At 35.4% G+C, this 27,994-nt stretch overlaps 1 protein-coding gene across 1 annotated transcript; it reads right to left on the bottom strand.

The window, feature by feature from the left end:
- Positions 1-1,213: 1,213 nt before the first annotated feature.
- Positions 1,214-27,994, bottom strand: LOC125061935 (transient receptor potential cation channel subfamily V member 5). Its single transcript, XM_047667569.1, has 16 exons — positions 27,904-27,994; positions 26,850-27,028; positions 25,510-25,638; positions 24,042-24,180; positions 22,142-22,331; positions 19,653-19,806; positions 18,973-19,227; positions 17,955-18,201; positions 15,248-15,358; positions 13,547-13,641; positions 11,792-11,916; positions 10,526-10,660; positions 9,060-9,169; positions 7,129-7,310; positions 2,725-2,967; positions 1,214-1,479 (listed from the first exon to the last, which is right to left on the bottom strand). Exons 1-16 carry the CDS (start codon positions 27,992-27,994, stop codon positions 1,336-1,338), a joined length of 2,529 nt encoding a protein of 842 aa, XP_047523525.1. The 3' UTR covers positions 1,214-1,335.

The following is a 27,994-nucleotide window of genomic DNA, read 5'->3' as shown; positions in this document are numbered from 1 at the left end:
AGTTATTTTGAGTTTGAGTTAGTAATTATGATTATTTCTCTAAATATGTGATACAGCTAACTTGGGATCGTGTACGTTATCTGAATATAAGACAGTTGGGGTTGTGAGGTAGAATAAAAACGACTGGAAATCTTAAACAAGTTTATTAATTAATTTTGCAAAGCCGATATTCTGTTGAAAATAGATGTCAGTGCATTTCATTACAGCATTAACACTTTGATAGAACGAATCGAAGAGTTCGAAAGAAAGGAAAACTTTATTATTAACATAATTTCTCGTGTCACAATGTTCGTTCCCATACTAATCCGAAACGGCTCGACCGATTCTTATAAATTTTATGCATATTCAGTAAGTCTGAGAATCATCTATCTATCTTTCAAACCCCTAAATGATAAGGGGTGTCCACACCATTTTTTTTTAGTTTTTAGACAATTTTTTGTTTTTATTTTTTATGATACAGCATACAAAAATACATACTACCCCCTAATTATCACGGCTCTACGATCAACCCCTATTTTTTATTATTGTAGACCTATTTTTATTGAACTAAAAAAATATTTCCTAGAAAAAATATACATGGCAAAACGTTTGCCGGGTCAGCTAGTACATAATAAAAAGCGTTTGTGAAAAAGAAAGTGCACTGCCCTGCGATTCTGTAACTCACTTCACGGACTCACACAGCGGTTTTCGCAGCGGCGGTCGCTCTCAAATCAGTCGTGAAGCAGTCATTTTATGATTTGGCATTCTGAAAAGGTGGGAGCTTGTAGTTTATTGTTTATTAGAATGCCAAATGAAGTGAGTTACAGAATCGCAGGGCTGTATTGCCCATACCAGTATTGCCTGTATTGTGGACTGCTAGTCTCTTCCATTTGACATATAACACTACATAACACTTACAATTAAACTACTGGTGCACAAGAAGAGTTCTCTATTTCAGCATAGGAAAGGTTGAGAAGACAGTTTAAGATTTTTAGTGAATGTATAAAGTTTTGAAGCGTTAGTTGAAAGGGCCTCTGAAGGAGAAAAAGAAGATCTAAGAAGAAAGCAAAGGGTCTACTGTCTACATTTTTATTTTTAAGGCATTCACACCAATTGACCTAGTCCCATGCTAAGCTGGTGAAGCTTGTCTTATGGGTACTAGGCAACGGATATACATACATATTATAGATAGATAAAATAAATACATTTTAAACACCCAAGACCTAAGCACAACACCAAATGCTCATCACATCGATGTACGTCTCAGCCGGGGATCGAACCCGGGACCCATGGATTCGCAGTCAGGGGTACTAACCACTAGACCAATGAGTCTTCAAACATATAACTTTGTAACGACTATTTTCTAAGAGGATAGTTTCGTATCGGTGACGCAATCGGACCTTTCTTCAAGTCAATCTCTCGTTGCTTCCTCTTTGCGACAATACGCTGGTGTGTTCGCTTCATTTCTAGAATTTCCTTCATCTCTTCTTTGTCTTCATCCTATAAACATTACAATAACTATTTCATGATACTAAAGTTTATAATGTGTTGATATCACAGATGCCATGCGCACGCCAAATCGAGAAGAATAGGCGCACGGCCGTACCATCCTTCTCTTGAAGCAGGTCAGGCCATTTTCGACCCCCTATAACTTCGTTGTGGTTAAAATAAGAAGCCAGCCTTGCGATTCTGTAACTCACTTTTCGAACTCACACAGCGCTTTTCGCAGCGGCGGTCGCGCTCAAATCAGTCGTGAAGCAGTCATTTTACGATTTGGCATTCCGGTAAGGAGGGAGCTTGTAGTTTATTGTTTATCAGAAAAGTGAGTTACAGAATCGCAAGGCTGAATTCAGTTAACATGCAGGGAATGTATATTTCAAATTTAATCAAGCTTCTTAAGAATTATAATTAGTAAAAAAAATTCATTTTCTCACTCACTCATTGGCTGACTGACCGATCATTAAAACCCTAAGGTACTTCTAGCACTCATAGAAGCTTTAGAATACAATTAGTGTTTCGTGTATAAATCAAGGAAAAGCTAAAATATTATCTAACCTATAGGTCTGGGCCTCAGATTTCTGTATCCGTTTCATGAAAGAGATACAAATAGGTGATCAGCCTCCTGTGCCTGACATACGCCGTCGACATTTTGGTCTTAGGCAAGTTTTCCTCACGATGTTTTCACGACTTTGGAAAGAAAGTCCACTGCCGGTGCACAGCTGGGGATCGAACCTACAACCTCAGGTCTGAGAGTCGCACGCTACAGCCACACACTTCTTGAATCCATAAACCGGTTTCAATAACAGCTGCCGCGACCTCGTTACCTTGGAGAACGTTAATTAATGAATATTGTTAATTACCGTTTTATTAATATAAAATAAAATAAATCAGTGGCGCTACAACCTCTTTAGGTCTTGGCCTCAGATTTCTGGATCTGTTTCATGATCATTTTTAAATCTATAGATTAAAAATATCTTTTATTAAATGATTAAAAATATATTAACAATATTCATTGATTAACGTTCTCCAAGGTAACGAGGCAAGTAGGTGATCAGCCTCCAGTGCCTGCCACACGCCGTCGACTTTTTGCGTCTAAGACATGGCGGTTTCCTCACGATGTTTTCCTTCACCGTTCGAGCAAATATTAAATGCGCACATAGAAAGGGAGTCCTTTGGTGCACAGCCGGGGATCGAACCTACGACCTCAGGTATGAGAGTCGCACGCTGAAGCCAACACTGCTCTACCTTTTGATTGATCCGCAAAACCAAAGCTCTCTTTCCGCTGGCCATGGGCTGGCTATAGGTCATGAGTTGCTTCAACCGTTGCGCAGGTGGTACTCCTCTTTCCACAACTAGAACTATTCTGGCCCACTGCCTCTGCCATTCGTTACGGGTCTCCGCGATCTTCTGATATGTGTTCCCCATCATGGCGATCAACATGTTCACCAGCAATACGGCAACGAGTATCATGTAGATGACGAAAAGGAGCTGAAATTATAAGGTTTATTAAAAGGCGGCCTTCGCATGCATCAGTACACTTAAGGACCTGCCCTGCGATTCTGTAACTCACTTTTCGAACTCACACAGCGGTTTTCGCATCGGCGGTGGCTCTCAAATCAGTCGTGAAGCAGTCATTTTATGATTTGGCATTCTGATAAACAATAAACTACAAGCTCCCACCTTTTCAGAATGCCAAATCATAAAATGACTGCTTCACGACTGATTTGAGAGCGACCGCCGATGCGAAAACCGCTGTGTGAGTTCGAAAAGTGAGTTACAGAATCGCAGGGCTGTCCTATCGCTAAACTCCAAAAAAGTACATAGTTTCTCTCCATTTTTCGTCATCGTTTCTTGAAGTAGGGCGAATGGAAAAAATATATGGTGGAGTTGAGTAGTTTATGTGTCCATTTTGAAAGATCGATACACGATTTAAATAACTTCGCTCGATAGAAAAAAATCCAAACATAGCCAATTTTTAACACTTTGAATTCATTTTGTGACGAAAATGTATATAGAACATAATTTTGAAATTTACGCGATATATTTAATCGCAAGCCAAGTAATCCATTTCAGAAAAAAAAAATGATAAAATTACATTAATTTAATGTTTTACATAACTAATTGTTATTACGGGCCGACCTCTCTGCGCACCGCAGTACACCCCGAGACTCTGACACAGCAATTCGTGCTGGGATAGGGCCTTAAACCTTGAAAAATCGATTACTAAACCTTCCCCATGTATATATTTGTGAAAACTGCAATAGATTCCGTGCAACCGTTTTTTAGTCTATGGGCGTATCTAATACTCTCATCTCACATTCAACAATAGACATATACCAGGGAGACGGCTGATCGCCTATGAGAGAAAATTTGTCAAGTAATCATTTTCCTCGCAATACAGGAAATGCTGCCAGCGTGAAAGGGATGCCACAGGGACCAAAGTTTTGGAACGAAGTTCCTTATCGCTCGTTGTGAAAGGGGGCTAGACGGAAAAAATTCTTACGGAAAGTTGTCACGACAATTTTTTGCTATTTGCTATTGTAATACTCCGGTTCTCGTCCGATCACCGAAGTTAAGCAACGTCGGGCGAGGTCAGTACTTGGATGGGTGACCGCCTGGGAACACCTCGTGATGTTGGCTTTTTTTTGCGTCGTAAGATTGGTGTCGAGAAAATCTATCATACTGTTATGATACCAATTAACATATAAATTAATCGAAAGGAATTTCGTTCCATCCGGGTGTCCCTTGACACCTCTAAAGTTTTTTATTACTGTGGAGGTTAAGAATATTGTAAATTACCTTTAGTTTTTGATTGTCTATATTTATTCTTTAAAATATATTACATAATAAACATTACGTATATGGTTTACCACTCGATTATTATTAGCTGCTGACCCGGCGAACTTTATACCGCTTAACAGGCAATAAATGTCGTGTAACTGATTAGTTGAACTTAATTTATGATTTTATTATAGTAATACAAACTAAAATACAAGTTTTATGTGTGTGCACTTAAAGGCAAATGATATCGATGAGAAATAAAAACTAAAGGAAAATAAATTTCTAAGTGTGAAAGCGGGATATCGGTGAGTTGTGGCCAAAACGCGTTCTTCTGAAAAGGGACTAATGTACAATGAGTCAAACCAACTTCTTGACACAACAGGAATAACACGCCTAAAGGGAACTAAACCTTTTGAGTTAATAAACCTACCGCTTTTACTATGGAGAGTGCTCAGACGAGTTGTTCGGATTAATACCTGCAGCTGAGTTTCATAATTAGCAGAATACGTAAGTAAATATTATTTTTGCGGGAATCGAACTCAAACTGATCTCAAATGACAAGACTACGGAGGGAATAATGAATAGCTTTTTAACACGCTTTATATTAGCTTCACCTGTATGTATGTATGTAACCGACTCCTTCGGACTCGATTTTGACCCACTTTTAACGGACAGATTTTATTCAAATTTTGCGCACCTGTCAAAGATCGATGACAATGCAATAATCCGGAAAAAAAAAAATAACTAAAAAATAAATAATAGTTAAAAAAACTAAAAAACACGCTTTTAAAGCACATCAAACTAAAAAGTGAAAAATAATTCCTAATTTAGGCTGAAAATGGTAATGAACAAAAAATACTGGTATTATTGTGAAAAAGCGTGAGGCGCTCTGTGCATAGAGCAACCTTTTAGTTTTTTTAAACTATTATTTTTTGTTACGTTAATATTGCTACATAACTCATTCGTATTCATTATTCACCAACCATTTTAATGACCCTATAATCACCTTTGAATTCGGAGTTGGCCTAACTGTACGCAGAGTCATTAATAAGATTATATAACGATTTAAATGAGTTCACAATAGACATAGACATTTATTACTAACGAAACACACACACAGAAACACAAAATAATAATAATCAAGGAAATAGAAAAATTATAACATTTGTTTTTTAAGGAACAAGGTACACTTAAGGTGTGTAATGTGTGTGAGTAACTGGCCCTGGCTCAGCATTATGCTGTGAAGCAAACGTGATCCACAGCGCTGGTCATTCTGCCAGAGACCACAACCACAAAAAAGGATGTAATAGTAATAATAGTTGATAAAATAATAATAGTAAAAATTTACAGTGTAAGTAAATATACAATAGATTAACGTGAGACTGATCTTAAATCATAATGATTCATGTGCACTTATTATAAACTGATAAACAATAAAGTACAAGCTCCCACCTTTTCAGAATGCCAAATCATAAAATGACTGCTTCACGACTGATTTGAGAGCGACCGCCGATGCGAAAACCGCTGTGTGAGTTCGTGAAGTGAGTTACAGAATCGCAGGGCTGTGGTTTGTTTAAAAAAATATATTTTAAGTTTTTACACAAATATGTAGGCGATACGAAGTTCACCAGGTCATCTAGCAGATAAATAAAAACGATCCCCTAATCTTCAAGCGAAATTCATTGCGAGATGATGCTTTGTGATAAGAACAGAAGCACCTGATGCTTATTAGAACAGAAGCACCTTCTGCTTCTGTTCTTATCACAAAGCATCAGGTGAACCTCCTGCCCGTTTGGCCCCTGTTATATAAACAAAAGCCCATACGAAGCCGCAACTGTCATTTGTCAATTCAATCAACCGCTTTGAATGGCTTCAACGATATTCCGTCACTCTTTTGTGTCGTAAACATGTGCCGTAATATTTTGTTAAAGCAATAAACCTTTGACTTTTAGCCATTGAATTGGTTTTTATTGATAACTGAGGACGTTTGCAATATATATTATATTTGATTCTGGTACAGAATACTCAATGTCTTTAATAGGCCTCAATCAATTTCATCCGTAAAATAATGATAAATTATTATGTATTTAAAAAAAGTATTATTTTGTTAAAATATATCGTTTATTAAAACCTAAATATAACAATCAAATGTACAGTATTAACATCATAACCTACAAAGTAATAGTAATTAATTAAAAATTAACAAATAGAAAATTTAAAATTTAAAATATTGGTCCCTGTGGCAGTGTACCTTTAACACTGGCAGCATTTCCTCGCTGCATTGCGATATTTATTCGTTGATCGAGGAAAGCACCAGCCCTGGGTTCACCGGTACTACCAGGAACCAACTTAAATCTTTAATTAGTGCCTGTGCACTTGAACCCTACGGCCCAGTTTTGCTTGTCCAAGGGAGGTGAGACGGGGCAAACTTGTCCACACAAGTAGCATCCCATACCAAAGCCCATCCCATCTTCCAAGGGATCAACGACATCCCATGCGGTCTCTTGCCATCGTCTCTAGCGATGCCTGTTGGCTCCATTGCCAGCCATAAATGGCTGGAACATTGACGGAGGCAAGAGATCAGAGTATGATTTCGATGAGCGCGGCGTGGCGAGAAAAACGACCTCTTTTGGTAATGGAGACCAAACCAAGGTGGCGGAGAGGTTATTGCCAGTTCTTCTCTTCCGTTCTACGCCCTTGATTTGAGAACTGGCAGTAAATGTAAAATTAGAAGCATTAATATTTATTTCTTTAATGACGAATCACAAGTGTACATTGTGTTACCTACGTGAATAAATGATTTTTGAATTTTTAATTTTTGAATTTTTATTAACATACATTTCCTGTTTATAATATTAGTATAGTTACCTTGGCTTCAGTCTCGTGCGCAGTTCTGTCAAAGGCGCTGAAGTAATCCGAAAAGGTAGTCAGCGACATGAGGAACATCGCCATGATGCTCTCCATGGGAGACGGCATGGGGTTGGACACAGAGTCATCAACTCCTTCGGGTGTATTTGGATTGTCGAAGGATAGAAATATTATATAGTACGCTGTAAATAGACGCAAGTATTATATAAAACACAGAATTAAATTTACAAATATTGCGGCATTTCCAGTCTATAATGAGGAAGACACCAGCCCTGCGATTCTGTAACTCACTTTTCGAACTCACACAGCGGTTTTCGCATCGGCGGTCGCTCTCAAATCAGTCGTGAAGCAGTCATTTTATGATTTGGCATTCTGATAAACAATAAACTACAAGCTCCCACCTTTTCAACCGCTGTGTGAGTTCAAAAAGTGAGTTACAGAATCGCAGGGCTCTACTGTAATAATGTAGCCTGGAGTCATCGTAGTTAATTATTTAATAAAAATGATTATAATAAATCGTTAACTTGCAAAGAAAGTACAATCAGATCGATTAATTAAAAAACCGCCCAATCAGCCATATATATCAAAATAGTCATGCAAATGCCTATTTTTAATTGTCATAATGTCATAACTAAGCTATTTATTTCGTAACTATGATAATGATGCCCGCATAAAAACTGCGGTTTATGTATTTATAGAGCAGTATTGGCCTAGTGGCTTCAGCGTGCGACTCTCATCCCTGAGGTCGTAGGTTCGATCCCCGGCTGTGCACCAATAGAATTTCTTTCTATGTGCGCATTTAACATTCGCTCGAACGGTGAAGGATAACATCGTGAGGAAAGACATGTCTAAGACCCAAAAAAAAGTCGACGGCGTGTGTCAGACACTGGAGGCTGATCACCTACTTGCCTATTAGATTTAAAAATGATCATGAAACAGATTCAGAAATCTGAGGCCCAGACCTAAAGAGGTTGAAGCGCCACTGATTATTATTATGTGTTTATAATCGTTGTCAACACTTATGGTCTTAATACTCTCCCATTGAAGGCACCATGCCTTTAAAAATGAAGATTTTATAATACACTTATATGTACTGTATATATAGGAGACCAATAGGTCTTGGTTGGACCGACAGAGTGGAGAAACTGCTGCAGCTGAAAGCCAGTAATTGGCGGAAGGTGGCACAGGACAGGGAACACTGGAAGTTTCTCGTTTCGTAGGCCAATATTTTTGTACCGCAGAGCAAAGCAGCAGAATTATACATATCGAAATAATATGTTGAATCAAATTTTTCACCAGTGGAAAGAATATGTGCTTTTTTTTAAATTCTATAAAAGTCAAAAGTCAAAATCATTTATTCATGTAGGTAACACAATGTAGACTTATGAACGTCAAAAAAGAAATATACATTAAATGCTTCTAATTTTACATTTACTGCCGGTTCTATATAATCTCCTAAATACTTGGTCAAATTACTATTGTATTTTGACAAACGGTCTGTTGGCTTACTTCGGCTTAGATCGGTAAGTGATACCGCCGCCCATGGACACTCACATTGTTCTGGCACGCAAGTGCGTTGCCTGCCCTTTAAGAACTGTTACGCTCGTTGCTTGAAGGATTATTATTTTGTTTATTTAAAGTAACTTTTTGTATTTAAGATGGCGTATTTTTCGAAATACTCGTATCTTCGTTATTAAGTATCAAATGCGTTGGATTCTAGGTAAAGTATTAATCGACTTTATTAAACTTAGTTAAGAACAACATTATGTAAAACAAAATGGCGGTTTAAAGAAGTGACGGAGAGTTTATTGCCAGTTCTTGTTCTACGCCCTTAATTTGAGTACTGGCAATATGTTCTGAAGTTAAATTTATTGAAATAATTTTATTGACGTTCATAAATTCACAAATATCCCCTTAATCACGAGACTTACCTTGAGAGAATCCCATTACGAAGACCAGATAAATACACACAAATCTCAACAGATCCCCCATCACCATTCTATAAATCATCACCACGAATGGACCAACCGTTTTGAAACCACTGAAAAAAATTAAATTATGATGTCTGATTGAGGAGTGTTGACTTAGTGGCTTCGAACGACTCTCATCCGTGGGGTCGTAGGTTCCTACTTTGGCAGCGCACCAATGGACCCTTCTTTCTATGTGCGTATTTAACACTCGGTCGTACGGTGAAGGAAAATATCATGAGGAAACCGGCACTACCCAAAAAGTCGCATGTCAGGCACTGAAAGATTATCACCTACTTGCCTATTAGAGCTATTACAGAAATTTGAAGCCCAGACCTAAAAGGTGGTAGTGCCATTGGTATATATTGACATTCACAAGCTAAGACAATGCTAAATCAAAAATATGGATTTGGGTAAGATTCTATTCTCTACTAGTTTCAGTCCAGCTTAGGCGACCACGACTCGGTCCAAATATAAAAAATTCATAGCAAAATTAAAAATAAAAAACACTATTTCTTATGTAATATATATGTACGTAGTGTTTGGTCTTTTCAATTGTGTAACATGTCTCGTTAGTTGGAGCATGGGTCTGAATTGCAAATTAATTAGTAGGAGAGTGTGACAAGGTGAAAAACTTTATACTGGGTTATTCGTACTTCGACATATTTCCCTTAGATGATAGAGGTGACTATTTGTGATAATTTACCCTTGCATTATGAAAATATGAACCAGTTTATCGTGTTTTTTAGCTATTTACAAAGTAATTCAAATCAGCAACATATTTTTTTTGTGTCATTTGAAGTGTAATTTTTCCTTCAGACACTTAAAAACTATTAAACTGTTAACGGTGAAAAATTAAACATGCGAGACGAATTATTTCAATATTTTTTTGAGATTTTTTCCAGAGAAACCCTTTAAAACTTGGCTTGCAGATTTTTTTAGGGTTATAATTATAGCAAATAGTCACTATTATCACCTACTAACAGGAATAAATACGTCGAATTACTAATAACTTTGTATAATTTGTGGCAGCTCCAGACTCCAAAAGCTCCAAAGACTTGTACTATATCATTAATTTCATCTATGATCTTTTGCATATCATTTTTACTATAATATAATTGGTGGTTATGTGCTCACATATCACTATGCCCATTACTTATTGAGATTAAACGGTTGTTATTATTAATACCATTTAATCCGTGTCTAGTAATTGTACAAGCATAATAAAATATTGGGAGGTTAAAAGGATTAGCGGAGAGGTTATTGCCAGTTCTTGTTCTATGTCCTTGAATTGAGAACTGGCAATAAAATATCGATATTTTATTTTGTTATTAAACCTACATGATGAGTAAAATAATATTAAAAAAAAGAAAAAAGTTTACTATTAAAACTATAATTAGACATAGACACAATCTATTGTTTTCACTTACCGACAAAAGAACAGGAAATAAGGTGCAGTTGTTAGCATGATGATCACGGCCAGATGGTCCTCAGCTTCATCAGCACACCATAGGCGAAGAGAAGGCAGAACCACCATTAAGATACAAGAGAACAGGAACATTACTCTGAAATATTAAAATTATGACGTTCTTTATACACAGAATATAGAAATTCGATTTATTTTGGCGCGCAATTCAATTCAACGCATTTGTATTTATCTGTGGGGTGTAATATGTTTGGAACAGTTTTATAAACAATTATTATGGGGGCCTCATAGCCTAGCTGTCTTATTAAGTGGTAGCTAGGTGAGGGGTACCGGGTTCGACTCCCGGTTCGAGGACAAGTTTTAATTTAATTTAAATTTGTTCTCGGCTTTTGGGAGGGTTGTGCGGTACCGGGCGAGTGCCTAAACCGTACATCGAGGACACGGTCGAATTTCTAAAGACAAGCACGAATTATAAAAAAAAATCCTATACGCTGGCTAATGCACAAATCGTGCCAGAGCCATAAAAAAAACAATTATTATTAATTATTTATTTTTAATAATTGTGTATTACAATATATATTTCATTCTAAATTCAATATGGTTTTTAAAGTGCACACGCGCTCATTAAAGATAAAGTTCGGCGCCTGGTAGATAGTACCGGTGACCCCAGAGCTGGTGCTTTCCTCGCTCAACGAATAAGTATCGCAATATAGTAAGGAAATGCAGCCAGCGTTAAAGATACACTACCACAGGGAATTCATTTTATTATATTCGTTTTAATTTTCATTTAATTATTGAAAATTAAACAATAGAAAATTTTGCGTTCATATTAAGGCACTTAAAAAAGATATCAATAGGACCTGTTTCTTTGAATTATACAATATTTGATTGTTTATCTATTCTTCTACGAACGTGTGCTTAATTTCGTAAGCGCATCTATGCCCATAAATAGATCAGCCTTGCGATTCTGCAACTCACTTTTCGAACTCACAGCGGCGGTAGCGCTCAAATCAGTCGTAAAGCAGTCATTTTACGATTTGGCATTCTGATAAACAATAAACCACATGCTCCCTCCTTATCTGAATGCCAAATCTTAAAATGACTGCTTTACGCCTGATTTGAGCGCTACCGCCGCTATGGAAACCGCTGTGAGAGTTCGAAAAGTGAGTTACAGAATCGCAAGGCTGATCTATTTATGGGCAGACATGCGCTTACGAAATTAAGCAAAAATTCAAGTAGAGGTACCTAGGTAATTTAAAATTCACATTACCTGGATGGTACAGTGCTCAAATTCTCAAAGAACATCTTCAATCCAAGAAACCTGGCTTCTCGAAGAGCTGCAGCGATATATATGAGAGCTCCGAGCCATAACATTAGTTCTGTGCATATTCTTACCTATAATTAATCGTTAGGGCTAAGGGTGAGCTTCACAAATAAGTGACAACAAAATAGCTCCCGTGTGTCTAAATCCAAGACATTTTTGGCGTCAGTCAAACTGGAGGTAAAGAAGACATTACTTCACGCTTCTGGAGATTTAAGGCAAGAGACGGGCTGAAGAAGGAGTTGCGAAAAGAACGTACATAGGTATAGTTATGAAATCAGAGTCACTTTTTAAAAATACTTTTATCTTGTATTTACTTTCATTCAAAAGTGCCTTTCTAAATGAAATTGAAATAAATGATTTGACTTTTTACACGCTTTATATTAGCTTCACCTCTATGTATGTATGTATGTATGTATGTAACCGACTCCTTCGGACTCGATTTTGACCCACTTTTAACGGACAGATTTAATTCAAACTTTGCGCACCTGTCAAAGATCGATGACAATGCAATATCTCCGAAATAGAAAAATAATATCCGAAAAAAAAATAAAAAAAATAAAAAAAAATTAACTAAAAAAAATATTGGTTGTTTGTAAAGTAGGTTTACGATCGAGATGTTTACGTGATAACGTCTTATTGGTGATATAAGTTTTTGGGAAGTAAGGAATTAATGAAGATAACAATTTTTTCAAATTTTAAATTACATCTATCGTTTTATTCACACTTTTGATGATACATTTCGGGTGTAAAATGACAAGTTTACTTATTCGACTATGATATACATTTTTCTTCATACATTCACGGAATGACTGGCAGCGCTCGAGATGAGACGGGAGATCGGTCCGTCTCTCTCTCGTTATACCTGCGATCGCGCTCGTGAGGTTTTGGTGTGACACAAGTTTCTGAACATGTCACCCGACTAAAACGATTTTAAAGACGTTATCACGTCAAAAATAATAAAAATGTGTGCGTGTACTAGTGTACACACGTTAGAAGTGAAACTTCTTTATGACCTTATTTTTCGAAAAATGATCTATATGCAATTTTACAGAAATTGGTTATATAAAGTTTAATTTGATAGTTTATCAAAAGGCTTTTATTATCATAGACAGGAATACAAATAATACAATTATTTCATTTTACCTTATTACCACTAAGATTTTTACAGAATTTCATAAATTGTAATAGAATTTTTAGTATAATAGTTATCGTTATTATAAATTTTTGTTATTAATGGTTTAGAATCTCTTCGAATCAACCGTGGAAGGGATAAGAAAAAGACGCGCGTAACGGTCAAATGTGACGCGTAACCGTAACATGTGACGCGTAACCGAAAAATGTGACGCGTAACGAAAAAATGTTACACAAAATTTTTTTCCAACCCCGATAAAGAAGTTTCACTTCAAAAAATAAATAATAGTTAAAAAAACAAGCTTTTAAAGCACATCAAACTAAAAAGTGAAAAAATAATTCCTAATTCCTTTCCTTTTTATGGGTTGGTGGGTTGCTCGATACAGAGCGCCCCACGCTTTTTCACAATAATACCAGTATTTTTTGTTCATTACCATTTTCAGCCTAAATTAGAAATTATTTTACACTTTTTAGTTTGATGTGCTTTAAAAGCGTGTTTTTTAGTTTTTTTAAACTATTATTTATTCATATAAGACATTTTATCCAAAGAAAACATTCCATTTGCTCTACCTTAGCTTGGGAAGAATCGAAGTTCATCAATCTACACTCTTCAGTTAAATCCTCCCACCAGCCCTCCATATCGGTCTCCTTTGGTGCATCTGAGGCTGAAATTTTTTTTAAAACAAATAGTATATTAACAATAAATGTATATGTCAACGTAAAATTGTAAAAACCGTTAGATCCTACCTATCTCGCGAGATTGTGAACTGTAGAAAGATTGTGAACCTTTATGTATTGCTATAATTTAACGGTAGATTGTAATCTATCGAAGTGAAACCGTCAAATTGTGAAACGGTACACACCTCGCGCGGTGATTGGTTGAACGGAATATGCCACGCGCCATATTTGTTTGTTAATTCGTTTGTTGTCGAATGTAAATAAACAGTGTTTTTGTGAATGAATTGATGTCGTGTTGAAAGTCACTCACAGCTTTAGAATTAGTTACATGAAATTATTGAAGTGAAACTTCTTTATCGGGGTTGGAAAAAAATTTAGTGTAACATTTTTTCGTTACGCGTCACATTTTTCGGTTACGCGTCACATGTTTCGGTTACGCGTCACATTTGACCGTTACGCGCGTCTTTTTCCTGTCCCTACCACGGTTGATTCAAAGAGATTCTAAACCATTAATAACAAAAATGTATAATAACGATGATACTAAAAATTCTATTACAATTTATGAAATTCTGTAATAATCTTAGTGGTAATAAGGTAAAATGAAATAATTGTATTATTTGTATTCAAGTCTGTGATATTAAAAGCCTTTTGTTAAACTTTATCTCATTTAACTTTATTTAACCAATTTCTGTAAAGTTGCATATAGAAAATTTTTCGAAAAATAAGGTCATAAAGAAGTTTCACATCTAACGTGTGTACACTAGTACACGCACATTTACATTGTTTATATGTTTTCGATTTGTTTTTATTTTGTGATCATTTATTTCTAAAATAAAATTTCATTAATTTTTCAATTTTAACTTGTGTTTGAAGAGAAAATATTTTTACGTTTCTGATGAATTATTTTAATACCTTTTTTTACCACGTGAAACTTGATGTTGATGTCAATATTCTTGAAGCGCATTCATTTTATTTGACTGATACCCGTGTTTCATTCCTAACTCTATGGACATATAACGGTCTACTATGTATTAAGAGTCACTAGTAAGAGACAGGTCGACCCAATAGGATAGTGTACATGTGTCGTCTCCTCTAGGTCTTGAATTATTTGTTTTTACACGCTTTATATTAGCTTCATCTGTATGTATGTATGTATGTAACCGACTCCTTCGTACTCGATTTTGACCCACTTTAAACGGACAGATTTAATTTAAACTTTGTACACTTATAAAGAATCAGCGACAATATAATAATTTCATAGGTTTATCTCGAAAAAACAATGAATTTTTTCCACAAAGCAATACGATTAAATTGAAACAACACGTATTGCTGCTAGGACTAAAAAGTGGAAAATAAATATAGTTTAAAAAAACTATATAAAACACGCTTTTAAAGCACATCAAACTAAAAGACTTGTTGCTGTTGGTTGTGTGTTAACCTGTTGTAACAACTTGTTAACCTGTTAGGAAAACTAAATATAGTTAGTTGAGCCTGACACACGTCTTCCATTTGAGTCGAAGACACGCAGATTTCCTCACGATAATTCACCGCAAGAGCGAGTATTATTTGCGAACAGAGATACTTTTTACTTACTTTTAACTTTGGGATGACTTTTAAAATGACCACACTTGGTTTCATTGACTTTGCTTCCATTAAAAACCTCGACAGCCAGTTTCTCAGCTATATGGAGTAGGGAACAGTTTTCTGAAATTATAATACGATAAGTTAATAAAAAATAACGCTCTTAATGAGGTTTATAATAATAATAATAAAAGCCTTTATTCAGAAAGAAAATTTTACATAATTTTAAACTTAAACTATTATCACTAGTGAGTCGGTGACACCGACAACACATCTGTTTGCCCAACTTTGGCAAAGGCCTCCTCCATTTCTTTCCACTCTGCTCTGTTCTGAGCTTTCCTGGTCAAAATTTTCCCAGTTACGGATTTTATTTCGTCTTCCCATCTTCGAAACTGTCTACCTCGTTTTCTTTTTGTTCCACTTTTCTATACTTCTTATATATAAAGAGGTAAGGGGTAATGAGGTTTAAGTTTAAGTTATTATTGTTTTTATTTTGTGATTGCTTGTTTAATGTTTTCCCTTGCTAGCTTAAGTTCTAGTATGTGTATGTGTGCATAATTGGTGATATCATATTTTCTTGTATAATTTTATGCACATTGTTTTAGAACTTATAAATAAAATAAATAAATACTTTTATTTATGAAACTAAACATAACAATCAAATATACAGTATTTACAATTTTTTTAACCTACATAATAATAATAAAATAATTTAAAATTAATATAAAAAAATTTAAAAAGCTATGTTTTTTAATTACTCCCAATAACATACCAACAACTTTCAAAGATTCTTAAAATTAGTTTTAAAAAATAGACTTAATGTTACTACTTTTGGAAAAAAAAATTATTCTATAAATGATTATTTGACTGAAACATTATAATTAATATAAATTTGATAACGTAATAATATATTTTAATTTAGACCCCATTATGTGTGAAAAAATATGCAAAGTTTAGATTGATCATTATATTTTTGTACGATAAAAAAAACCCGTGGCGCTACAACCTTTTTAGGTCTGGCCATCAGATTTCTTTATCTGTTCCATGATCATTTGTCAATGTAATGGAAAAGTAGGTGATCTGCCTTCTGTGCCTGACACACGTCGACTTTTTGAGTCTAAGGCAAGTCGGTTTCCTCACGATCTATTCCTTCACCGTTCGAACGAATGTTAAATTCGCACATAGAAAAAAACTTTGTACGATATTCTTGAAAATAAATTATTATTATTTATAGCATACTATATCTATATATATAAAAATGAAACCCGTTTTCCGTTGTCACGACATCACATGAAAACGGCTCGACCGATTTGTCTGATTTTTTTTTGTTGTGTTTGTAATTGTCAGGAGAAGGTTGTTATAAAATAAAAAAATTGCGCGGAAAATTAGAAAATTCAAGAATACTTAACCACCATACAATTCGAACTTTTTGGTGTAACCTTATGGCGTTTGACAGAATGCGTGCTGCAAATATCGTCAGAGGATGTAAGAAAAATGAATATCGTTCAAATTAAATGCTTCGATCGGAGTTATTATATTGATAATATAATAATATGCGAGCCAGAAAAACAAACAAAGAATGTTGTATAACATAAAGCATTAGAATAATAAACACTTGGTTTCTGAAATATTTTTAAATTCATTATTATTATTTATACCAATTTGAAATCAATATTCATAGTTAAGACAGGACAACGTCTGTCGGGTCCGCTAGTATACTATATTTATTATAACATACTAACAAATAGTCTATAACCGCTGCTTTTATTATATTTTGATACATCTATATAAATAAAAATGAAACCCGTTTTCCGTTGTCACGACATAACATGAAAACGGCTTGACCGATTTGGCCAATTATTTTTTTATAATATTCTTTGAAGTACGAGGATGGTTCTTACGGAGAGAAAAATTAAAAAAATTGAGTGAAAAAGTCTAAAAACAACACTTTTCTATATTCCCATACATAATATTCGTAATAATACTTAAAAGTCAATTTGAACTTTAATATCATATCATAAAGTTCAAGTGTTAGTGGAGGGGTTCCGGGAAGGTAAATTTTTATTTTTTGACATAATGTATTTGTTATCGTATCAACTTTCTTTTTTTTATCTTAACTAGACCGGTGTCCCGAATAGCAGAATAAGTATATAAAAAAAATAAAGAATGGACTGTAAGGCGGTACGATGTTCGCCAGGCCAGCTAGTATATTATAATTAAATAAAGAAAAAAACCGAAGCTGCGTTGATGGGATTGAGTTGTCAAGGACCTCGAAACAATAGGTGTTCAAAGCTTTACTACGCTAATGTAAGCTATACTGCGATAGCGAAATATACTTGAGGAGGCTAAGGTTCACAAAGGGCTGTATTGTATTGATGATGATGACTGAATCTTAGATCTCTCAGCCACCTGCAATGTCTTTTTGGAGCATTCAATCACTTAAAGTCTTTTGACGACTCATTGGTCTAGTGGTTGACCCTTGACTGCGAATCCATGGGTCCCGGGTTCGATCCCCGGCTGGGACGAACATCGATGTGATGAGCATTTGGTGTTGTGCTTAGGTCTTGGGTGTTTAAATATGTATTTATATGTCTATCTATCTATAATATGTATGTATATCCGTTGCCTAGTACCCATAACACAAGCTTCACCAGCTTAGCATGGGACTAGGTCAATTGGTGTGAATTGTCTTTAAAAAAAAAGAACTAATTATACTCACCAACTTCAGGAGCTACTTCAGCGTCAACAATATTAGTAATAGATGCTACTGTAGTATTTACTACAGTGGAATTCAGCGCCCGGTCAGGCGGCCCAGGTCGCAGTGTGAAGCAGACGAGGGACACGACGAAATAACAGGCAAACAGAATAAATTGCCGATAGAAACGAAATTTTACAAATGTATTCCATTTTGTTTTTAGCAGGTCGATCAACATGCCTTCCAGAAGTTCCAGATGTTCGTCTTTTTCCTGTAAATGGTGTTGTTTATATCTTTCATAGAAATCTATGGCTAGATGGTGACTGGTCGGAATTGAATTGAATTGAAATTGAATTCGTGTATGCGGTGATGTTAGTTATTTTTGAAGTTATACTTTTTTAGGCGCGTTATGAAAAATTGATGAAAGTGAAATTTTACGATGCGCGCGCACCGTGATACAAAATTAACAGAATGAAGTTGCCCACGGAAGATGCTACGGCATTGGACATAATTTAATAACAACATTCGAATAATAATAGAATTTATGTTACACTTAAATAACAATAAATAATAAAAAAAAATACAATTTTTCAAATGTAAACTGAACTTTATTGACTATAATGACTCCTTTTCCAGTCTTTGATTATTTAATTGTAATTAATTATTTGCATGCAATCAAAAACTATTTTTAATAATGCCAAGGAAGTATAACTTCTTAAGCGCGTACATAAGTACACGCACCCTTTTTTACTATGTATTTGCGTGTTGTTCTCACAAGAATATAAGTGCGTGCTCCTCTTTCACCATGCCTCCTGCTGATAGAGGACAAATCGTTGTTGTTTTTTTTGTATATTACTTAAAGATTTCATGTGGAACATGGTGAAAAGGTTGCAGATCGTTACAAATATTTTGTAAAACAAAAACCTTGGCGATTAAAAAGAGTTGAGGAGAGTTTATTGCCAGTTCTTCCGTTCTACGCCCTTGATATGAGAACTGGCAGTAAATGTAAAATCAGAACCATTTTATATATATTATCACTTACCCCAAATACAACTAAATTCAACGCCGAATCCTTACTAATAAGCCCCGTCTGGGTATCGATAGTATCAACTTGCCCCAAAGGGTATGCAGCACAGGTTGTTGCCCCAATTTGCCAATATATCTCTCTTTCTATGTTCAGGATGTGGAAGAAGAGCTCAGTCCTGGCGAGTTTAGCAGCCAGAGTCAAAGGCGTAAGGTTCCTCACGTTTCTGATGTTCAATGATGCCCCAACTTCATACGCCATATCAAATGTGTTCTGCAAACAATTTAAACCTAATATAATAAGTAGCAGCTAGATCCCTTGGCATTGCGTAGAGATGTGGGGTCACTCTGCATCTTCTACCGTATTTACCATGGAGAGTGTTCAGAGGAGTTGTTCGGATTAATAGCTGCAGCTCAGTTTCATGATCGGACGTCGAGGCTGAATTCGAAATGTCACCCGTATCACCTCAACGTTCGTCGTTCCACAACTAAGCGTTTTTATGACAGTTTTTGCCGCCCACTGTGTAGAACCAGCTGCCAACTGAACTGAATTTCAGAAAGAAAAGAGCGTACCAATTCTTAAAAGGCCGGCAACACCCTTGCGTGACCACTGGCATTGAAAATGTCCATGGGCGGCGAGCAGGTGAGCTTCCTGCCCGTTTGCCTCCTGATCTATAAAAAATAACTCGTGCTACTTACCACTTTATCGTATATAACAAGCATGTGTAACACAGTATTTCCATTTGTGTCTTGTTTGTCTGGATTTGCTCCTCGAGCCAGAATGAGTCTATAGCTCTCTTCTTGCGCAAGACAGGCAGCAAAGCTCAATGGATATTCTCCCCAGTACACGTAGCTATAAAAAAAGAGTTTTATATCTGTAGATTAAGCTTCTTCGCAACGCTTTAGTCATAAAGAATTTGGAGAACCCAAAATATTAAGGTCTAAAATATGGAAAAAAATAAATATATGTAGTTTAAAAAAACGAAAAATCACGCTTTGAAAGCACATCAAACTAAAAAGTGAAAAATATTACTCTGTGCCAAATTTTTCGTCTATCGAGCAACTCACGCTTTTTCACAATAATACCAGTATTTTTTGTTCATTACCATTTTCAGCCTAAATTAGGAATTATTTTTCACTTTTTAGGTTTGATGTGCTTTAAAAGCGTGTTTTTTAGTTTTTCTTAAACTATATTTTTTTTTATTTTTTAGTTATTTTTTTTTTCGGATTATTGCATTGTCATCGATCTTTGACAGGTGCGCAAAGTTTGAATTAAATCTGTCCGTTAAAAGTGGATGAAAATCGAGTCCGAAGGAGTCGGTTACATACATACATACATACATAGTTACATACAGGTGAAGCTAATATAAAGCGTGTAAAAAGCGTTAAAACTCAGCTGTTTATAGTTGAAACGGTTATTCATAATCTATAAGTTCATACATGTACATAAGAATATAGCCATGTATGTATAGGTGTGTAGGTATTGTGTTAATTTTACATTTTCTTTGCAGTTTTATACACGCTTTTCCTTATTATTGAGTTCGAGACGCAACCCGGATTAAGATTCGCCTTACAGCCCAAGATCTGCGGATTTTTCTGGGTGTCTTCTGTTAGAGTCAAGCCTCGACTTGGGCTGTCAAATCGCACAAAGTAGTTAAAAATCTTGATTTAGAAATACCATGCATGTTGTATTTTACGCACGCGTTTTTATAATAAATGACGCCTTCAATTTTATAATAAGCAAATACTTGGTTAACCTGTTTACCGGACAAGACGAATAAATGTGTCAGGCGTAAATAATATCGGGTACGGGTAGGACATAATATGATATGAATACGTTCTCAAAAATTAATGTGCGCCTGGAACGGACGGGACGTATAGGTATGTTATCTAAAGCTGGCTGCTTCAACACATTTACACTTTGTGCTTGTGTAGTGTCTGAGAATAAGCGCGAGGCGTGAGATCAAACTGAAATACAATCACAAATACATCATGAAAAGACTGTCCGTCTCTCTCGCGCTCGCTCAAGCTTATGAGTATAAAAGAGACAGTTATTGTTTTGCTTTTGCTACTGTTTATGTTGATCATTACTGTACATGTTGATCTTTTTTCAAACATTACCAGGGCAATCTCGTGAAATGGTGCACAATTTTTTTAATTATTTTAAGCATCTTCATAAAAATAGTTTAATGAAAAAATGTTATATTTAATTTGACATCAGATGCGACTGGGGTTTCTAAGAGGAGTATTGAAAGAATTGTTAGTGAAGTAAAATTGAAGTGTGTTGAGCTAGATGGAGCTTATGTCGAAAAATGAAAAATTATTTACACAAAATACTCTTTTACATTCTTAGTCGGGCTTAGAACTTTTGGATCCACCCTCGTATGCACATAATATTTATATGTATTTGACACATTTTTATTTATTTACGACCCACCCAACCTTACTAAAACCAGAGTAGACTAAAACATATAGCTTGGCAAAAAAGTCATATTTTTAAACATACTGTATAGTGAAATTGCATTAGTGTGAGTACTGTGAACGCGCCAGCTTTCGATAACCGACCTATATATTATTTCCGATCCACTATGATATTACGTCATCCATGCGTGTCTCGACATGAATTGACTTTGAAAATTGAATATTCCTACTATTAAAAAAAAAGTCAGTGGCGCTACAACTGTAGGGCTTAGGAATCCGTAGGGTTGTTAGGTTCTTACACCTCATCTTGTCATATATTTAGTTATCTAGTGCAGCTTGCTCATACATATATTACATATATTTATTTATTTATTTATAAAAGCTTGCCAACGCTTGGCACATTAATACATTGACGGAAGAAAAATAAAATACAGTTTTCAATGTGTCAAGCACTTACAGGCAAACATAGCATACAAGAAGTAATAAAATTAATTAATCAAAACAATAATAAAATTTAAAAATCTGAACGCTCTCAAAGTCTGAGGTGAGCAACTATGGATGTCCAGATCCAGCTCGTTTAACAGAATGCTCAATCTGGACATCGGTGAATTTCGGCCAAAACGCGTTCTCTATACAGATACTCCTAACATTCAATACATATATTTTAAGCACACATTTCAGTCATACTGACTAGCAAGCTGTACTCAACAATACTAATATATAACAGACTTAAAAGCCATTTGTTCCGCCAAAGTAAAAATACAAACCCTTCGTAATTCGTATCTGGTTGAACATTAACCCATTCGTGGTCAAACGAATCAGATCTGGACGCTTTTTGGTCTTCCGGGCACATGAAGTTACCAAAACATCGCTCGTGATAATCAGCTCCTGCGTCTAATAAGAACTTCACCATTGTTGGGTCCTCGTTGACAATAGTCATGTGGAGAACACTCTCACCTGAAATTTAAAAAAAAAGAATAAGCGGTTTTACAGGTTTTAAAGGACTAGTTCCTGGACTATCATGTGTGTACAACGAAGTACGTTTTTGTGGAACAGTGGGCAAATGAGCAGGTGAGTCAATTTGAAATAAAGTAAATTAGGAAATTTAAAGGGTTTGTAAGACATCCAGGGACTATCATGTGTGTACAACGAAGTACGTTTTTATGGGACAGTGGGCAAATGAGCAGGTGAGTCAATTTGAAATAAAGTAAATTAAGCAGTTTTACAGGTTTTAAAACACATCCAGAACTATTATGTGTGTACGACGAAGTGCGTTTTGATGGGACAGTGGGCAAATGAGCAGGTGAGTCAATTTGAAATAAAGTAAATTAAGCAGTTTTACAGGTTTTAAAACACATCCAGAACTATTATGTGTGTACGACGAAGTGCGTTTTGATGGGACAGTGGGCAAATGAGCAGGTGAGTCAATTTGAAATAAAGTAAATTAAGCAGTTTTACAGGTTTTAAAACACATCCAGAACTATTATGTGTCTACGACGAAGTGCGTTTTGATGGGACAGTGGGCAAATGAGCAGGTGATTCAATTTGAAATAAAGTAAATTAAGCAGTTTTACAGGTTTTAAAACACATCCAGAACTATTATGTGTGTACGACGAAGTGCGTTTTGATGGGACAGTGGGCAAATGAGCAGGTGAGTCAATTTGAAATAAAGTAAATTAAGCAGTTTTACAGGTTTTAAAACACATCCAGAACTATTATGTGTGTACGACGAAGTGCGTTTTGATGGGACAGTGGGCAAATGAGCAGGTGATTCAATTTGAAATAAAGTAAATTAAGCAGTTTTAGAGGTTTTAAAACACATCCAGAACTATTTTGTGTTTACGATGAAGTGCGTTTTTATGGACCAGTGGGCAAATGAGCAGGTGAGTCACTTTAAATGGGTCAAATTAAATGCGTATCGGCATTGTCAAGGGGCGTGCCTGATATTCTACTATGTAGGGGTCGTTTGTATTGGAAAAAAAGAAAATATTGCCTTAAAAAGTGTGGAACACTGCAAGATAAAGTGATGTGGATGGAATTTGCCTGTTGTTCCCGCGAGAATGTAAGTGCGTGCTCCTATTTCACCATACCATGTGTTACTAATATGAATAAATGATTTTTATTTTGGTTTTTGAACCTTCTGCCTTGATGTCAAGGAAGTTTTTTTTGCCTTAGAACTGGCTTGAAGTTTTTTTAACGGCCATCCGTTCAACACAAAAAAAAACCTACATCTAAGTACTGAAGGCAGTGTTTTTTTTAATTAAATTTATTTATTTACATAAAATAAAAAAATAAACGGCTGAAATATAAGAGTCTTTACTCCAACTTCGAATTATTTCCCTTTGGAGTAGAGACTCTTGGGCCGTGGGGTTCAAGGGCACAGCTGATTAAAGATTAAAGTTAGCGCCTGGTAGTACTGGTGACCCCAGAGCTGGTGCTTTCCTCAACGAATCGCAATACAGCGAGGAAATGCCAGCATTAAAACTACACAGGGATAGTATATGATCCCAATATACAACGACCTTCACCGAGATGGGATCTTAGACCAGGACCAAACTTTTTAAACTTGTTTTAATTTTCTTTTTAATATTACTATGTAGGGTAAGAAAATTGAAAATACTGTATATATTTGATTGTTACAATTACTAATAAACGATAATTATTTACCATAATATTCGTCGCTCATGTAAATATCGTTAATCATCTTTGGATAGAAGCGTAGGAGTCGTTTCGCCAGGTCTGCGAGCAGCGATGTTGCGTTCAACAAGCAGAGATGAAGAATGGTCTCCCCCACAGCACCACGTTCCTAAATTTCAAGGAGGTTTTATTCAAGTTATACTTCTTTTGGCGCGTTAGTGAAAAATGATGAGACTAATTTTTTACGATGCGTGTGCACACCGTCAAAAATCCGACACCCTGAAGTTAGCTATAGGCAACATTTTAGTTTTTTTTAAGTTATACGTTATTTGGCGCGTAAGGGAAAAATTATGAGAGTATTTTTTTTCTATTCTAGTTTACTTTCTACAAACATAGAATAAAATTGTTGAAAAGATTTTTATCTTGTTACGCCAAAGAAGTATAAATTCTAACGCGTGGACATAAGTACACACACATTTTTTATTTTGTATTGTAATATCGTCTTGTGTTCCATGAGGTTATTAAAATGTACACGTGTTTTCACTGTGACATCATGGAGAATTAGAGTCTAGCCTAACTGAAGACTAATAAGTAATTAAAGTGTCTAATAACGTAGTCTCTATTAAGGTGGAAACACTATGTTCTTGTGTACTCTTTCTACTGTTTAGCACTTAAGACTAACGTGCACTAACACTGATTCTACACTAGTATAGTATTTTGGTAACAATTGTTAAGTTACAATTTCATTAGTGCTGGGGCTCCAAAATCTGCTAAAACAATGTAACTTGTTACTGAATAAAGAAATTTTTTTTAAATTCACTAATTGGAATGGTTTTGTCTTTTTCAATCTTCTCACTAGACCCGTGGAGTCAAGAACTTGAATAGCATCGATATTCACGTGTTGCAGACTAGATTCATGTGCTCCATCAATCTTTATCAGTATATGGTAACATTGCCTATATTTAATATGGCAAAAAAACTGTATCAAATCGTCTGCCACTATACTTTGTGAAAAAATATAAACTGCGACTAAACATATAGTATATTATGTGTGTCGGTGTGTAAGAGAATCTCGAAGTGACACAATTGTATATAATTACAAAAATGATACGCACAATTTTTTTCTTAAATCTATTTTCCGTATAATCCGTGGTTTATAAAAACATCAGAGATTCATGAGCACCTCAAAATCAGGACTGTCAAAGAGGAGATCAAGACCTGGAGTATGAAATACAAAAAAAGGCTAGAAATGCATCCTAATAAGCTTGCCACGCAACTAACCATACCGGACCTAATAAATAGGCTTAAAAGGCGACAAATCCTAAATCTTGATAGACACGGTTGAAAGAGAGGAGCAGTCTCGATGGAGATTTTGCTTTGAACGCCTAACAGCTCTCAACACATCTGCTCATAGTCTAGCTGACTGATTGCAAGATAAAGACTTATATAACAAAAAAAAAACTATTTCGCAGAGATTAATCGAAGTTTGCTTACAAACCTTTAAATCCCAGCAGAGTTCCCTAAACCCAGAGGGGTTGGCGTCATACTCCTCTTGGGTCACGTGAGGCCAGTCTTTGTCTATGTCGAACTCCTCATCAGGGTTCTCCATGCCTCTTAACGGCGGTAACTAAAAAGAACATGCACTCAAAGGAACATTGGAATTAATCTTAAATCTCTTCTTATTTGCTACTACGACGCATTTGCGTCACGACCTTTATTCACAATTTTTTTATGTAATAGGAGGCTCATCTGATATTAAGTGATACCGCCGCCCATGGACACTCTCAAGCTATGAGAGGACACTCATGGACACTCTCGCCAGAGGGCTCGCGAGTGCGTTCCGGCCTTTTAAATATATACAATATAAATTTTATCTAACTATACTGGGCCGTTCAAGTATTACGTAAGCAGATATAATGCAATGTATCCCCCTCCCCACCCCTTGTCAGCAAAAGTAAGCAAAGCTCTTAAAAATAATAGTACATAAACGTATTAATTTTTTGTGAGAAACCTCGAAAATGAAAAGCATTTCAACCATAGACGATGTGTGGGTAATACGTGTAAAAAAGTTAATAATTACTGTTGACGTAATCGCGAAATAAGAAAATCAAAGACCCCCTATAATGATTACGTAATACAATACGAAAAAAAAAATGATTTCAATGTCTTGAACTTTTAGCGGTTGAAAGATAGGAATGAGTTTATTTCACGCCCTGAATATTACATAAGATGTTTTCGAAATATTAATTGTATACCAGTAATAATAATAATAATTTATTTATTGCAAGAATATGGTACAAGTACCAGCTTATGTCTCCCTCGCTCCTTATTCCTTAACAATATTACATAAGATGTTTTCGAAATATTAATTGTATAGGTACCAGTAATAATAATAATAAAAATAATAATTTATTTATTGCAAGAATATGGTACAAGTACCAGCTTATGTCTCCCTCGCTCCTTATTCCTTAACAATATTACATAAGATGTTTTCGAAATATTAATTGTATAGGTACCAGTAATAATAATAATAAAAATAATAATTTATTTATTGCAAGAATATGGTACAAGTACCAGCTTATGTCTAGCTCGCTCCTTATTCCTTAACAATATTACATAAGATGTTTTCGAAATATTAATTGTATAGGTACCAGTAATAATAAAAATAATAATTTATTTATTGGAAGAATATGGTACAAGTACCAGCTTATGTCTCCCTCGCTCCTTATTCCTTAACAATATTACATAAGATGTTTTCGAAATATTAATTGTATAGGTACCAGTAATAATAATAATAAAAATAATAATTTATTTATTGCAAGAATATGGTACAAGTACCAGCTTATGTCTCGCTCGCTCCTTATTCCTTAACAACACAAGGTGTGCTATTGGTATGTACCGTCCCTTGCCTCTGTTATACAGGAATGGCTCCACTTTTGTCTTAATAGCATGATCGATCTCTGCATACTGCTTATTCTGTACTGCTCGCTTCATCATGTCTACTAGTAATCCACCACCTTCAACACATTGAACGTTCAAAGAAAAGTCTAGGTGTACGTCATGTGGAACATGGTGTAATGGTTGCAGCTCCTTACAAACGTTGTGTAAAAAAAAACATGGCGATTAAAAAGAGTGGCGGAGAGTTTATTGCCAGTTCTTCTCTTCCGTTCTACGCCCTTGATTTGAGAACTGGCAGTAAATTTAAAATTAGAAGCATTAATATGTATTTCTTTAATGACGAATCACAAGTGTACATTGTGTTACCTACGTGAATAAATGATTTTTGAATTTGAATTTGAATTACCCATATATCTTGAACTTCTATACTGATTTGGTGAAATGTTAAGAAGAGTTTAGGTCAACTAAGATAAAGTTAAAAAATCCAAAAAATAAAAGATAACTCTGTGTTATCCTCATTTATCCTGTGATTCGTGTATTAATTGAGACTGGCCCTGCGCAGATGTGTGGTCAAGGGCAATCTCTATTCCTCCTTCTTTCCTTATGATTATATTTCGTTGGACTAACCACTAAACCCTATTCAAAAAAACTAAATCAGTGCTATCAAATCCAAAATCGAAATCACTTATTTAGGCAACACAATGTAAACTTATGAAAGTCAAAAAGTAATATTAAATGCTTCTAATTACATATACTGCCAGTTCTCAAATCAAGGGCGTAGAACGGAAGAGAAGAACTGGCAATAAACTTTGCGCCACTCTTTTAACGGTCTCCTTTTGGTTTCAATACAAAGAGATAACTTTAATTAAATTTTGCAAGCAGACTATTTTATCTTCTATGATTCAGTGGATAAGGCTGAAGGTTTAGAGATACTATGACTTCCGTATGTACGATGTTTTTGACATAGCGAGTCATACTTAGCTCTAATACTGACCTTTTAAGTCAATTAATTTGTACAACTTCTGTGTGGACGTGCCAGCCTGCTTCTTCACGCCACTGGTTACATTACTCTCTGTATTTCCCAT

This window comes from Pieris napi, chromosome 24 (assembly GCF_905475465.1).
Source record: "Pieris napi chromosome 24, ilPieNapi1.2, whole genome shotgun sequence".
NCBI classification, from domain to species: domain Eukaryota; kingdom Metazoa; phylum Arthropoda; class Insecta; order Lepidoptera; family Pieridae; genus Pieris; species Pieris napi.
This window is presented reverse-complemented; position numbering and strand designations above follow the sequence as displayed.